A 13,139-nucleotide genomic window follows, 5' to 3' on the forward strand; every position below is an offset into this window, starting at 1 on the left:
TGTTGGCTGACGGCTGTCTGATTTTGTGCTGATCCAGGGCTATGTCTCATCTCTCTCCCTTCTCATACCGTGGGTGGGGGAACATAGGCCAGGAGCTGGGAGGAGCCAAAGCAAGAATCCGGGAGAGGAAATAAATAGCCCTGAGAACGAGAGGGGCTGTATTAGTTACCCAGTGCTGTATAACAAGTTGCCCCAAAATGTAAGGCTTGAAATGATTATTTGTGTGTCCCGGTTTTGGTGGGTTAGGAACTTGGGAGCAGTGTGAGCAGCTTGGGCTCAGAGTCTCTCAAGAGGCTTCAGGCATCTGAAGCTCGGCTGGGGCTAGAGGGTCTATTTCCAAGGTGCTTAATCCACATGGCTGGTGAGGTGGGCCTGGCTGTCAGCATGAAGCCTGTTCCTCTGCACGTGGGTCTCTGCTGCTTGAGTGTCCTCGTCGTATGGCGCCTGGCTTCCCCCAGAGCAAGGGATTCAAGGACCAAGGTAGGACCTAAAAAAAAAAAAGCTTTTCTTCTAGCTTCAGAATTCATGTTCCATCATCTCCATCACGTTCTATCGTCATGCAGCCCAGCTCTGATTTGACCGTGGAGGAGACCACACGGGTGTGAAAACCAAGAGGTCAAGGTAACCTTGGGGGCCACTTTGGAAACTGGCTTCTACACTCACCATTCCTCCCCAAATCTGTGGCAGAGGTGGGCCTGGGGGACCGGGGTGCCCTGGAGCAGGATAGGACCTTGGTGGTGGCAGGGGAAGGATCAGGGGCTGGAACCCTGCTGTGAATGTCACACCCCCAGGAAAGGTTTCTTGGTGCTGGAAGCCCAGGAGCTGATGCCTCCAGATAAGACACCCTGGGGGCAGGAGGGAGGGCGTGGTGCTTGGGGTCCCTCCCACAAGCGCTCTGGGGTTGAGCTCCTGCCCCCTTGGCAGGTGGACGCTGGGACCGCCCAGGCAAGAAAGAGGCCTGAGACCAGCAGGTCCTGGACCTTGGATGCCCTTCACCCTGCCCCTCTTTGATGTTTTCCATGGAGGGCAGGTGTGAGCAGGGCAGGGTTCTGCCTACATTGGGCCCCACCATCCCCTCACCCCTGCCTCGCAGGAGAAGCAGCCCTGGAGATGGAAGGGAGGGAAGATGGGAGCTAAAGCACTCACCACCCCGAGCCCAAGAAATTCTGGCTGCTGTGAAGGCTTGCCTTTCTGGGGTTTGCAACCCTTCACATATCGCGCTGGAGCCACAACACGGGTGGGTGCTCTTGATTGCCCAAAACAGTAGCAAAGCCCTCCTTTTCCCACCACTCACTCATGTTCACTGTCTCTAGGGTGGTGCCAGACCTTGTGCCCGGGGCTGGAGACCCAGATGACGCTGCTGTGGCCCCTGCGCCTGAGTTGCTCCAGGAGGTGTAAAGATGTGAAAACAGGCTCTCCCAGGGATTGCAGTGCCAGGCTCCACCACCAGGGGGTGCTGTGCCCTGGGGCCATGACCACTGCCCGGCAGTAGGAGGCACAAGAAGCCAGGACGTTAGGGTTGAGCTTGGTAAGCTTGGCAGGGGGACCCAAACAGAGGGAACCGCAAAGGCACAGAGGGCCTAGAGGGGAGCGTAGCTGGAATGGAGAAGCAAAGTGGGAGAGGGAGGAAATGGAAGGGGCTGGTAGAAATGAGGCTGAAATGCAAGGCGGGTTCTCAGGCCAGCTGCGGGCCTCACAGTCTGCTACAGACCGTGGGGAGCGACGGAGGACTTCATGCAGGAGACCAAACTCAGCATCTGAATGGTGAGTCTGGGTTATTGAACATGGCTGATAGAAGGAGGAAAGGGGGCAGCCAGGATCCTGGCCTCATTTCTCAGGAGAGATGACCCTGGCCAACTCAAGGGCCTTCGCAGTGCAGTCAGGAATGGCGGGGGGCATCACAGATGTAGAGGACTGGCTGGCATCCCACCTTCCGAACCATGAATGTGCCCTTCCCCCAGCCAGGGCATAATTCCTCGTGGGAGCAGCTTTGGCTGCATCTTGGCAGGGTTCTTACCCCAGCACATTAGACTCCCCTGGAGAGTGGGGAGAGTTACCTGTGCCAGGACTCTACCCCAAAGAGTCTGATTCAACTCATCTTGGCTTCAGTATAGTTTTTAAAGCTCCCCAACCTGCTCTTAAAAAGTAATAAAAAGGGGACTTCCCTGGCAGTCCAGTGGTTAAAGACCCCATGCTTCCAATTCAGGGATGCAGTGGGTGAGGGTTCGATACCTGGTCAGGGAACTAAGATTCCACATGCTGTGTGGTGTGGCAAAAAATAAATAAGTAGAAGTTTTTAAAAGAGTAATAAAAGGAATGCAGGGCCACAGAAGGAAAGAGCACACTCTGTAGTCACTTTGCCTCCCCTTGGTTTTTATTCAGCTGGTGGGGAAGCAGGAGCTCATGATGGTGAAAACTAGCTCTCCAAAGGGAGTGTGGAATGAGATCGTGGTGACAGTTGCACCACACAGATAATAGGCTAAAACCACTGAATTGTACACTTTAAAATGGTTTTACGGTATATGACTCACATCTCAATTTTTTAAAAAAAATGAATGTGGTAGAGAAGGCAAGAGGTGTGAATGCATAGCAGGAAGGACGGCCGAGAAAATGTGAGTCTAACATCCCTTGATGGTTAAAGAAAGTTCCTATAAACACAGTGGAGGGTAGCATAAAGGGGTAGGAAGACCACAGAGGTCTTTACCTTGCAAAAGCTGGTCTTGGAGCATCTCGTTTGAGATGTTTTCCAGGAGCTGTCCACCTGAGCTGGACCAGTGGGAAGCTCTGGCAGCCATCAGCTGGACCGCAGCCCATCTCCCCACACTAATAAGCACCGGGCACTGAGAGGGTCCTGAGTAGAGAGAGCTGAGGAGAAGTGAGCAGAGACCCCCTCACAGGCCTGTAGGTAGCAGCTCAACTTGTATTCCGGGAAATAGATAATCAGTGTCTAGGAACTCAGTATTACAGTGTGTTGTGGATTCCACAATACAGGTGTCAAAACTTAAAAATTTAAATGAAGGACCCAGCAATCCCAATCCGAGGTATCTACCCAAGAAAACTAAAAACATACTCACCCAAAAACTTGTATGGGAATGTTCCAAAAAAATCAAACTCTGGGCTAATGTAAAATGTGTACAGGAATGTTTTGGCATTATCCACAATAGCCCCAAAGCGGAGCCAACGCAAATATCCATCAACTGATGAATGAATAAACAAAATGTTTATCAGGAACAAAACGAAAACATCCCCAGATGATTCTGTTACACAGGCGAGGTTGAGAAGGCCAGGGTTAAGGGGCAGAATCTGCCTAAAGGAACCCCAGAGTCCCCATGGAGAACACCGCCTCCTTTGGCTGCTCTGTGGGGCAGTGGCTTCATCCCGCTTTCCTCCATCCTGAGGCCGGAGTGATCAGGGGCGGTCAGCCCCAGTGCACCCGCAAGGATGATGCATCCTTATCGCCGCATCCCAAACACTGGCAGGTCCTGGCATATGGAGGGTGCTCCGGAGAATGTACCCAAGCGGCCTCTGCTTCTTCAACATTCCCCCACTGGAATGAAGGTCAACTGCAGCTATGGAACAGCTTACGGTCAGTTTTTATCTCCAAGGGTAGACTCAAATGGGGCATTTTCTTTTTTCCTAATTGAAGTATAGTTGATTTACAATATTGTGTTCGTTTCAGGTGTACAGGGAAGTGATTAACTTGTATATGTTTTTTCAGACTATTTTCCATTATAGGTTATTTTAAGATATTGAATATAGTTCCCTGTGTTATACAGTAAATCCTTGTTGCTTATCTATTTTATGTGTAGTAGGGTGTATCTGTGGATCCCATCCTAATTTATCCCTCCCTCCCCCGCTTTCCCCTTCGGTAACCATGAGTTTGTTCTCTATGTCTGTGAGTCTGTTTCTGTTTTGTATATAGCTTCATGTGTATTATTTTTTAGGTTCCACATATAAGTGATATCATACTGCTTTTGTCGTTCTCTGACTTATTTCACTTAGCATAATACCCTCCAAGTCCATCCATGTTGCTGCAATATTTCATTCTTTTTTAATGGCTGAGTAATATTCCATTGTGTGTGTGTGCGTGCGTGTGTATACACACACCACATCTTCTTAAACCAATCATCTGTTGACAGACACTTGGGTCGTTTTCATGTCTGGGCTATTGTAAATAGTGCTGCTATGAACACTGGGGTGCATATATCTTTTCAAATTAGCGTTTTTGTTTTTTCTGGACATTTTCCCAGGAGTGGAGTGGAATTGCTGCTGGATCATGTGGTAGTTCTGCTTTTAGTTTTTTTGTTTTTGTTCGGTTTTTTTTGGGGGGGGGTTGGGCTGCATTGCGTCTTCATTGCTGTGCACGGGCTGTCTCTAGTTGCGGCAAGCTGGGGCTACTCTTCGTTGCGGTGCACAGGCTTCTCATTGCGGTGGCTTCTCTTGTTGCAGAGCATGGGCTTCTAGGCACACGAGCTTCAGCAGTTGTGGCTCGCGAGCTCTAGAGCACAGGCTCAGTAGTTGTGGTGCACGGGCTCAGTTGCTCCACAGCATGTGGGATCTACCTGGACCAGGGCTCAAACCCGTGTCCCCTGCATTGGCAGGCGGATTCCTAACCACTGCGCCACCAGGGAAGCCCCTACTTTTAGTTTTTTTAGGAACCTCCATACTGTTCCCCATAGTGGCTGCACCAATTTACATTCCTACCGACAGTGTACGAGGATTTCCTTTTTTCCACATCCTCTCCAGCGTTAGTTATTTGTAGACATTTTGATGCTGGCCATTTTGACCGGGGTGAGATGACACCTTATTGTGGTTTTGATTTGCATTTCTTTAATAACTGGCAATGTTAAGCAGCTGTTCATGTACCTGATGGCCATCTGTATGTCTTCTTTGGAGAAACATCTATCTAGGTCTTCTGCTCATTTTTTGATTGGGTGGTGGTTGTTTTTTTATTATTATTGAGTTGTATGAGCTGTCTGTGTATTTTAGCTATTAACCCCGTCAGTCCCATCGTTTGCAAATATCTTCTCCCATTCCGTAGGCTGTCTTTTTGTTTTGCGGATGGTTTCCTTTGCTGTGCAAAAGCTTTTAAGCCCGATGAGGTCTCGTTTGTCAAACAGGGCATTTTCTGATGGGCATGGCTTCATGTCCTCTACTCTCTGGTCTCCTGGCACTTGTGCTGCCACCAGGCTACCAGAGCAATGGCAAGACTAAGCCACTCTACCCTCCAGCCCCAGGGGCCATCCCCGCCCCCACCAGCTACATCTCACCTGTTTGCCTCCTTGGCAAGACAGTGGACTCCTGGTTTGAGGAGGTGACCACGGTATCTGGATTTATCCTTGTAACTGTGACTGCTGAGCACGCACCTCAGTGTGGCCCCAAATCTGAGAAAAGACATCTTAGAAGGACTCCAAACACTGTCTCAGCTGAAGCTTAATCTATCCGGCTGTTGCTCCAGGTTAAATAGCAAGGTTCGTGTGGAAGCAAGGCCGGGATTTCTTGATCAATGCAATCTGAGTCTCGGGGGGTGGCTGGTAATGCATCCTGGGAGACAGAAAGGAAGGTATGGGGCTTTTGGGGGAGGGGATAAGTTCTTGGGGGTCAGTCCTGGGCTGGGCAGGTGCTGGGACGATGGCTGTCTCACAGGGCCGGGCCTGTGCTGGGTGCCGCCCCCAAGGTCTGTCTGTGCGTCACACCACACGAGGCAGCTCATCAGTTCTGATAAAGAAGACTAGCCCACGAGACAGTTTGAGTCACTCTTGTTGCCGGTCAGGAGGTGCTGGGACCGGGCGTCACACAGGAGAACAGTGTCGATCTTCACGGACAGCCCAAGCTTTCGCCCTGGGCCTAGTTAGCCGGGCGCGCGGCCAGGCCGTCACCTGCTGGGCCAAGTTTCGACCGTGTGGTTCTCAGCACCCGACTGCCGCACAGAACACAGCAAGTGCGTGAGTGTTTGGGCACTTATTATGGGCGACCATCTATTCAGGGGACAAGCGTGGTCACGACAGGATTCTGAGTGTCAGGACTGACCTGACGAGAGTGGTGAGCCGCGTCTTCTATTAGCTGATTTAAGGTTTTGCGCACAGTGAGAGCCGTCCCTCCCCCAGAACCGTTATGAAGTGGCAGCCTGCACGTCTGCCGGGGGCTCAGGGGACGGAAGGCGGAGACCCAAGTGCCTTGGAAGGGGCTGTCCACTCACCCGAACGGCGGTGGAGTCCCTACGCCTTCTCAGGGCTCTGCACTGGCCCCAACATCTGTGAATGGACGGAGTCTGAGTGTGAGAAGAGAGATCACGTCGGAGGTGGCCCATGGTCGCTTCACCCAGGGTGTCACCCATGCACTCGATAACGTGAGAGGAGCCCGGAGCCTGAAACACTGACCCTTCACAGGAACAAAATGAGAAATCACAGCAGCTGAGCCAATGGTGTAGAAGGCCTCTGTTGAATGCTGGGAGAGGCTGGGAACAACAGGACAGAAGCTGAGAAGGGACACGAGCACAGAGGACAGCCATGGGAAGGGCCTGGCAGATGCGCTCCAGCTGGGAACCCCTGTCGCCACAAAGGGCACAGACCCCACTGGGAGACACTGGGTTTGGGGGTTTTTTAGTTTTTTTTTATGTGGACCATTTTTAAAGTCTTCATTGACTTTGTTACAATGCTGCATGCTTTATGTTTTGGTTTTTTGGCTCTGAGGCATGTGGGTTCTTAGCTCCCCGACCAGGGATCTAACCCGCACCCCCTGCATTGGAAGGCAAAGTCTCAACCACTGGACCGCCAGGAAAGTCCCAACACTGGGTTTTAAGACAAATCCAAAGACATCCCTTAATATACCCTGGGTGCTGTGTCCAAGGTAGAAGTAGTTACTGGACCTGAGTCATGGTTGCCACTTGAGGGGACGAGGGGAGGCTAAAAACCATTCCCACCTTTGACAGAGACCCTCCATCATCACCACCATCCCCTACGGTCCCTGAACATCACTAGGGGGACCCCGGCCTGCCCTTCGGGGACACCACCCTCCTCACATCAGCATGTGCTTCAAGGCGTGTATCTCCCTGAGGATGGATTACTGCCATTCACCACTGGGGTGACATGGTCCTCGGCCCAACTAGAAGCTCCAGGAAGGAAAATGACAGATGGTTTTCAATTTCTGTTTCAAGTTTATGGAAAAACTTTGCTGTAATAAACGTTAAGAACTGGTCCCCCTACAGAGAAGTGGAGGTGGTAGGAGCCCAGGTGAGGGGTCCCAGGGCCGCTGCCCCAGACACCGCCTGGCCGGTTCGAGCTGCCTCAGGTCGCAGCGAGGATGTCGGGTCAGTGACGGCTCCGCTTTAAACCGCCGCCCCCGGCACCACCTGTCCCTCTCCGGCTTTTCCTCCACAGCCCACGCAACCACCTAATGCACTTTGCTTGTCTGTTTTGCCTCCTCGAATGTAAGTGTCATGAGACCTGCTTACAGGGATTCTGTTTGCCACCACGTGACCCAGTGGGATCAACAGTACCTGACAAGTACGGGGTACAACAGTAAGTGTTTGTTGAGTGAATGAATAAAAGATGGGGGATGTAGGCAAACCGTGAGTGAGAGCCTGCTTTGTGACATGATTGCCCAGTTGGTTTTCTACTTCATCATTTTCTCCCAACTGCACTGCGGGAGCAGACTCTGGTCAGAAAACAAACAGTTTTCAAGTGGGGCTGTCTTCTAGAGTATTTTTCACTGGTTTCTAGTTGCCTCTTTACCAAAAGCCTTGTTTTTGAAAGCTAATCTCTAAATGATCAGGTTAAAATAAAAAGGCCTCTCCAGTTCTTAAAAACGAAAAAGCAGAAAACAGACTTTATTCCAAGAGAGATTTTTAAAAGAAGTTTTTAAAGAAAAAGACAAGTTACACTACTAATGCAAATGTTTGTCACTGTTTCTGAATTTTCCTTCTCCAAGGCTAGTACTCCAGCCAAGCTTTCGCAGGATGTGTTCAGAGCCCTTGGCCCACAAGAATTTGGCCTCGCTCTTCCTCCCGTGGGGGCTTCTCAAGTCTTCTAAGCCAGGCAGTAAGAATGGTTACAAGGCTGCTGAGAGCCATGGGCCCACACGGTCCTGGGCTGGCGCCCACTGGCATTTCCAGGGAGAACTCCAGTGCAAGGGGTTTCGGCTGGTGTCCCAGCAGCAAGCAGAGACGGCTGAGCGGGCTAAACTTTCCAAAGACCAGACGTGACACCAGAAGCCGTCGTGTGTTCCCCAGAAGGAGCCGAGATGAGCAGATCATCCTCGCCCTGCCGGGGCCACACACCCCTGGGGCTCGGCCGATAACGGCGGCATCTGTGCTGAGTGCAGCGCGTCTCACCCTCGGCAGGAAGGGGGACCCCGTCCCGGAACCTCCAGTCACACCGCTCCGGGCTGCCGGGGAGCGCGGCACACCACACGGAGGGCCCCGACCCTCTCGGGCCCCAACCAGAGCCCCAGCGGCTGCCTCTGCTGTGCAGTCCAAGCGGTCCTGAGGCCGAGGCCTGGCTCGAGCGGGCCGGGGAGGACGTTCAGATGAAGGACCTGGCCAGGGTCACCATGTGGTCCACACCGCACGCCACATCCACAGGCTCCCCAGGCATCGTCACCTGAACAAACAAGAACCAGCACACCGTGAGGAGAGAGGGCCTGGCGGTGGCCGATCAAGGGCCTGACCCTGGCTCTGCTCTGGGCAGGTGACCTAACTGCTCTGAGCCTCGGCTCCCTCATCTGGAAATGGGGTGCTAACACCCACCCGGCAGATCTGCTGGGAAGGGTAGATGCACCCACCGTGGGAAGGGCCGTCCTGACTCCCCACCCAGACCCGGGCAGCACCCCCCGAGAGGCCGCTCTGGACACGCACACGGACCCTGCCTGCACCGTCCTGGGACGTGCACACCCCACAGAGGCCGTTCCCCGTGAGTGTGACTCCCCAGAGGCCAAACCTGTGCTCAAGCCAGCTGTTCAGTGACCCTTCCCAGGGGTCACCAGACAGCTCCCTGGAGCAGCTCCAGAAACCCTCCCGCCCTGCCCTGCCCTGCCCTGCCCTCAGGGTCCACTGTGGGAAGGAAGCCTCCCAGCCCAGTGCCTTCACCCGCTCTACACGTCAGCTCCAGACCCAGGCAGGCTGCTCCCAGGGCCTGCGCACCCCGGAGGAGGGGTATTTACTTCGTCTCAGAAGGTGCCAGAGGCCTGGCTGGCAGCCCTGCCGACACTGTCACCCTCACTGACATCACTTCATCACAGGCCCAGCCCTCCAGGTGAAGTGCAGACAGCCTCGTGCGTGTGGAGGCTCCAGCCTGCTGGCCTTGACGGTGACTCTCATTGCCCCACAGCTGGGCCGTGGAGATGGACCCCCCTCCCTCCAAACTCCATGGTGCCCACAACACAGGCGGGATCTCCAGGTGCACACAGCCACCCAGTTCTCCAGGAGAGGGGCACTTTGCTTTCTCCTCTTGTTGTATTATTATTATAAATGTTATTGTTATTATTACTTTGAATAGGTGATAGCCACATGGCTACGATATAAAATGACATTCAGTAGAAAAGAAGGAAAGGTATTAAATACCCTTGGACACCACCCTGTCATCCCGTGCCCTGCTCCCCACCTTCCCTCTGAGCTGGAAACTACTTTTAACTGGTTTCTTGTCTTTCCAGAGATTCTAGACGCAGAAAGCCGGTGCGAGTGTAGTGTCTTCTTAGGGGGCAATTTCTAAGACAGAGCACCTGCACCACCTCCCCCTCAGCCCTGCCAGGACGCCGATGACCGGATCCGAATCCTGCCATCCCTCCCCCGGGGCAGCGCTCAGCGGGGCAGCGTGACAGCTGGAGAGGGATCTGTAACAGCCTGCGGAGTTTACTGAGCTTCAGAGGGAAAGGCCTAGTCCAGATGGCCTGCCCTAAAAGCCCAGAGGCAGCAACATCAACCGTTCAGAGGCAAGTCCATTAGGGTCTCCCAGCCACAAGGCAAATGGATGCTAGCAACCAAGTCGTGCTACTCACCCGTCCCTAAACAAACGCCTTCAGCAAAACCTGTTACAGAAATCACTGAACAAACATGCGGCAGTGCCCTCCGCTCATCGCAAAGGCCCAGAGCTGCAGAAGCAGAAGAAAACACGCTGCCTGGGATGACCAGGCCAGGTGAGCTCCTAGCAACCTCCCCGGGCCACGAGAGCACCTTTATTGACCTTCCCCAGGAAAGGGCCACTCTCCGCGCTGACCTGCGGCCGAGCTGTCACACTTAGGCACCTCTGTCCTTGTTCCCCAAGGGCTGTGACCATCAGAACCCAGAGCAGAGGGAGCCACCTCACCTTGGCTGACTCGCCGGGACGACGGTCGTGGCTGACGCTGGCCCCAGGAGCCTCTCTGGGGAGCAGCAGGTAGCTCCCGGGGCCCCAGCCCCCCCGGCCACCTGCCCCTCACTGTCAGCCTCTCAACTGAGGCCAAGAGAAGGCTGCCCTCAGCCACGTTTTATTTGTGGCCTCATCAGGGTTAAAAGGAGTTTCTATTCTAAACCAATTTACACTCAAATTGTTGCAAAGGCAAACAGTTCCAGAAAACGAACCATATTTGGCCTGAGTGACTCTGAAAAGTTTGAGCAGAATCAGTGTAGGAACAGCTCTCTGCACCAGGACAAGTTCCCAAGACACACACCCACCAGGTGAAGGGCAGAGGAAGGCAGAGAGGAGCGCTGGACCAGCTGTGATCCGGCCACCAGACTTGCCGTGTCCCCACTCAGCTGTACCCGGGATGCCCTGACCCGCGCCCAGAAGCCAGGCCACACCCAGGAGGGGAGCCGGCTCAGCCTGCGAGGAGGCCCAGCCCCTGCGGCGCGCCCTCCCCTGGGGCGTCAGAACTGCCGGGGCCTGTGGCTCCTGAAGCAGCCAGGTAAGAAAGAGGCCCAGGAAGCAGAGGGTTCCCAGCTTGTGCTCCAACCCAAGCCCCACCAGAGAGGCGCACGGCGGGGGGGGCGTAGTCTGTGCTCAGAGCACCGAGGTCACGTCGCAGCCCACCCACTGCGCGGCTGAGAGACTGGGCCAGCGGCTTCGAATCCTGAAGTCAGTGTGCGCGGGGGCAGGCTGGGGGGCAGCCCAACCTTCACAGGCTGTTCTGAGGATAAGAGAGACGGTGCAAAGCACCGGCCCCCGGGACAGCTCCAGGCCCTGAGAATGGCGGTCATGTGCGCTGGAAAGTTAGGGCATGGCCTGGGTGGGGGTGGGGGTGGCACCACTCGAAAGCTCTCCCCAGTGTCCTGTTCCCAGGCCCGCAGGGCTGCCATCGGGCAGAGGGTCCCCACCTCCACCTCGCCCTCCCTCCACCGCGGGGACTCCAGGGGAACCCAGCTCAGGCCCTCGAAGAGGAGGGGGACCATGGTGACATCTTAAAGTCAGAAATTCTCAGTCTGATTCTTGGCTCCACTTTTTAAAAAATATCTATTTATTTATTTTTGGCTGTGTTGGCTCTTTGTTGCTGCACACGGGCTTTCTCTAGTCGTGGCGAGCGGGGCCTACTCTTCCTTGCAGTGCGCAGGCTTCTCATTGTGGTGGCTTCTCTTGTGGAGCACGGGCTCTAGGCGCACAGGTTTCAGTAGTTGTGGCACATGAGCTCAGTAGTTGTGGCTCGTGGGCTCTAGAGCACAGGCTCAGTAGTTGTGTTGCTCCGCGGCATGTGGGATCTTCCCGGACCAGGGCTCGAACCCGTGTCCCCTGCATGGGCAGGCAGATTCTTAACCACTGAGCCACCAGGGAAGTCCTCCGCTTCTTACTAGGTGTGTGACCTTAAAGAAATCACTGAACCTCTTTGAGCCCTGAGCATCAATGTGGAGGAGGAAAACCTCCTGGACAGCTTCCGGAAGGAGAGGTTTCAATCAGGTGACTCAGATGTCACTTCCTAGGCCTACGAATCGTCAGAAAAGCCCAGGCTCTGTAAGGAAGTCTAAGGATAACTAGTTAATAGCACTGCAGGACCTACAAATACGGCTTTACTCTTTTTTTTCTTTCTTGGAATACTTTTTAAATGATGTAACATATCCCCTACTTAAGATTAATAAGAAAAGAGTGTTTAAAGAATAAAAATCACCTGCAATTTTTTTTTTAAGCGACAACAGAACAGACTGGAGAAAGGTCCAACTACCCAACAAGAGACTAACCTTTAAGGAATCCAACCTAGTTGATCGAAAACCTGGTTCCTGTCACCACCACTCTCCCAGAGCCCCAGCCTTGCATCTCAGAGCCGGCATGGACCTCAGCACCATGCTCCCAACCCCGAGCAAAAGGTGACACGGGGGGCGAAGGAGCTCTACAGACACACAAGGGGAGACAATGGTGTGGGGCATGAAAGCAGCCGTCACAGGACAGACCAGAGTGACCCTTCCCTGATGGCATGGAGGCCGGGAACGACACTTCAGAGGGACGTTCGGCGCAGGGGTCCGGCTTGAACAACGGGGCATCCGCCCCCAGGCCTGGCACTCCACCACAGAGGCCAAGCCTGGCCCGGCCACCTGGACAACGAAAACGCTCTCAAAGCTGATTTCACAGCTGATCTTCGCTCTAATTGGGAGGACACGAGGCAGGTGGGGAGCCCCTAGTCACAACGGTCATTCACTCAAAACCCACTTGCTTGGCCATTTCCCCAGCTGCCCCTCAGAAGGAAGCCCCTTGTGGGGGGAGGGGGGCTATTACAGAGAGGGCTGCAAGTGGCTCCCAAGAGAAGCAGCAGGATTCTAACTGCTCCGTATCCCTGAGCTGCCGGCCATGGTCCAGCCGCCGCCATGCCTTTCCTCACGCGGGGTAGGGTCCCCGGGAACAAGCATGTCAGCACCAGCCAGGCTGGGAACAGCTCTGGGCCACAGCCATTTTTTTCCAACAAGTTTAAAGTCTCCCTTTTGACCTGTTCTCTTAGAGAAAGCACCGGAGTCAGGGCCTGCCGAGCTCAGGGGATCCAGGAGAGCCAGCAGCCAGGGGAGCTGAGAGAAAGAGCCCCTAAAACAAACACCAAAGTGAGTGCCTTGAAACATTTTCCCTGGGTTGTTGACCGATAAATCCTTTCTTCCTTTCTTTCTTTCTCTCTCCATCTCCCTCTCCCTCTCTCCCTTTCTCTCTCCATCTCCCTCTCCCTCTCTCCCTCCCCCCTCTCTCCCCGTCCCTCTC

General features: G+C 54.0%; 1 protein-coding gene across 2 annotated transcripts in view; it reads right to left on the bottom strand.

The window, feature by feature from the left end:
• Positions 1-7,841: 7,841 nt before the first annotated feature.
• Positions 7,842-13,139, bottom strand: part of RCC1L (RCC1 like) — a 31,556-nt gene continuing 26,258 nt past the window's right edge. For both annotated transcript variants that reach the window (XM_024747206.1, XM_024747207.1), the window contains one exon: positions 7,842-8,600. In XM_024747206.1, the coding sequence (XP_024602974.1) occupies positions 8,371-8,600 (230 nt within the window). In that variant the 3' untranslated portion in view covers positions 7,842-8,370. The remainder of the gene's footprint in view (positions 8,601-13,139) is intronic.

Source organism: Neophocaena asiaeorientalis, unplaced genomic scaffold, assembly GCF_003031525.2.
Source record: "Neophocaena asiaeorientalis asiaeorientalis breed wild unplaced genomic scaffold, Neophocaena_asiaeorientalis_V1.1 scaffold607, whole genome shotgun sequence".
Lineage (NCBI taxonomy): Eukaryota > Metazoa > Chordata > Mammalia > Artiodactyla > Phocoenidae > Neophocaena > Neophocaena asiaeorientalis.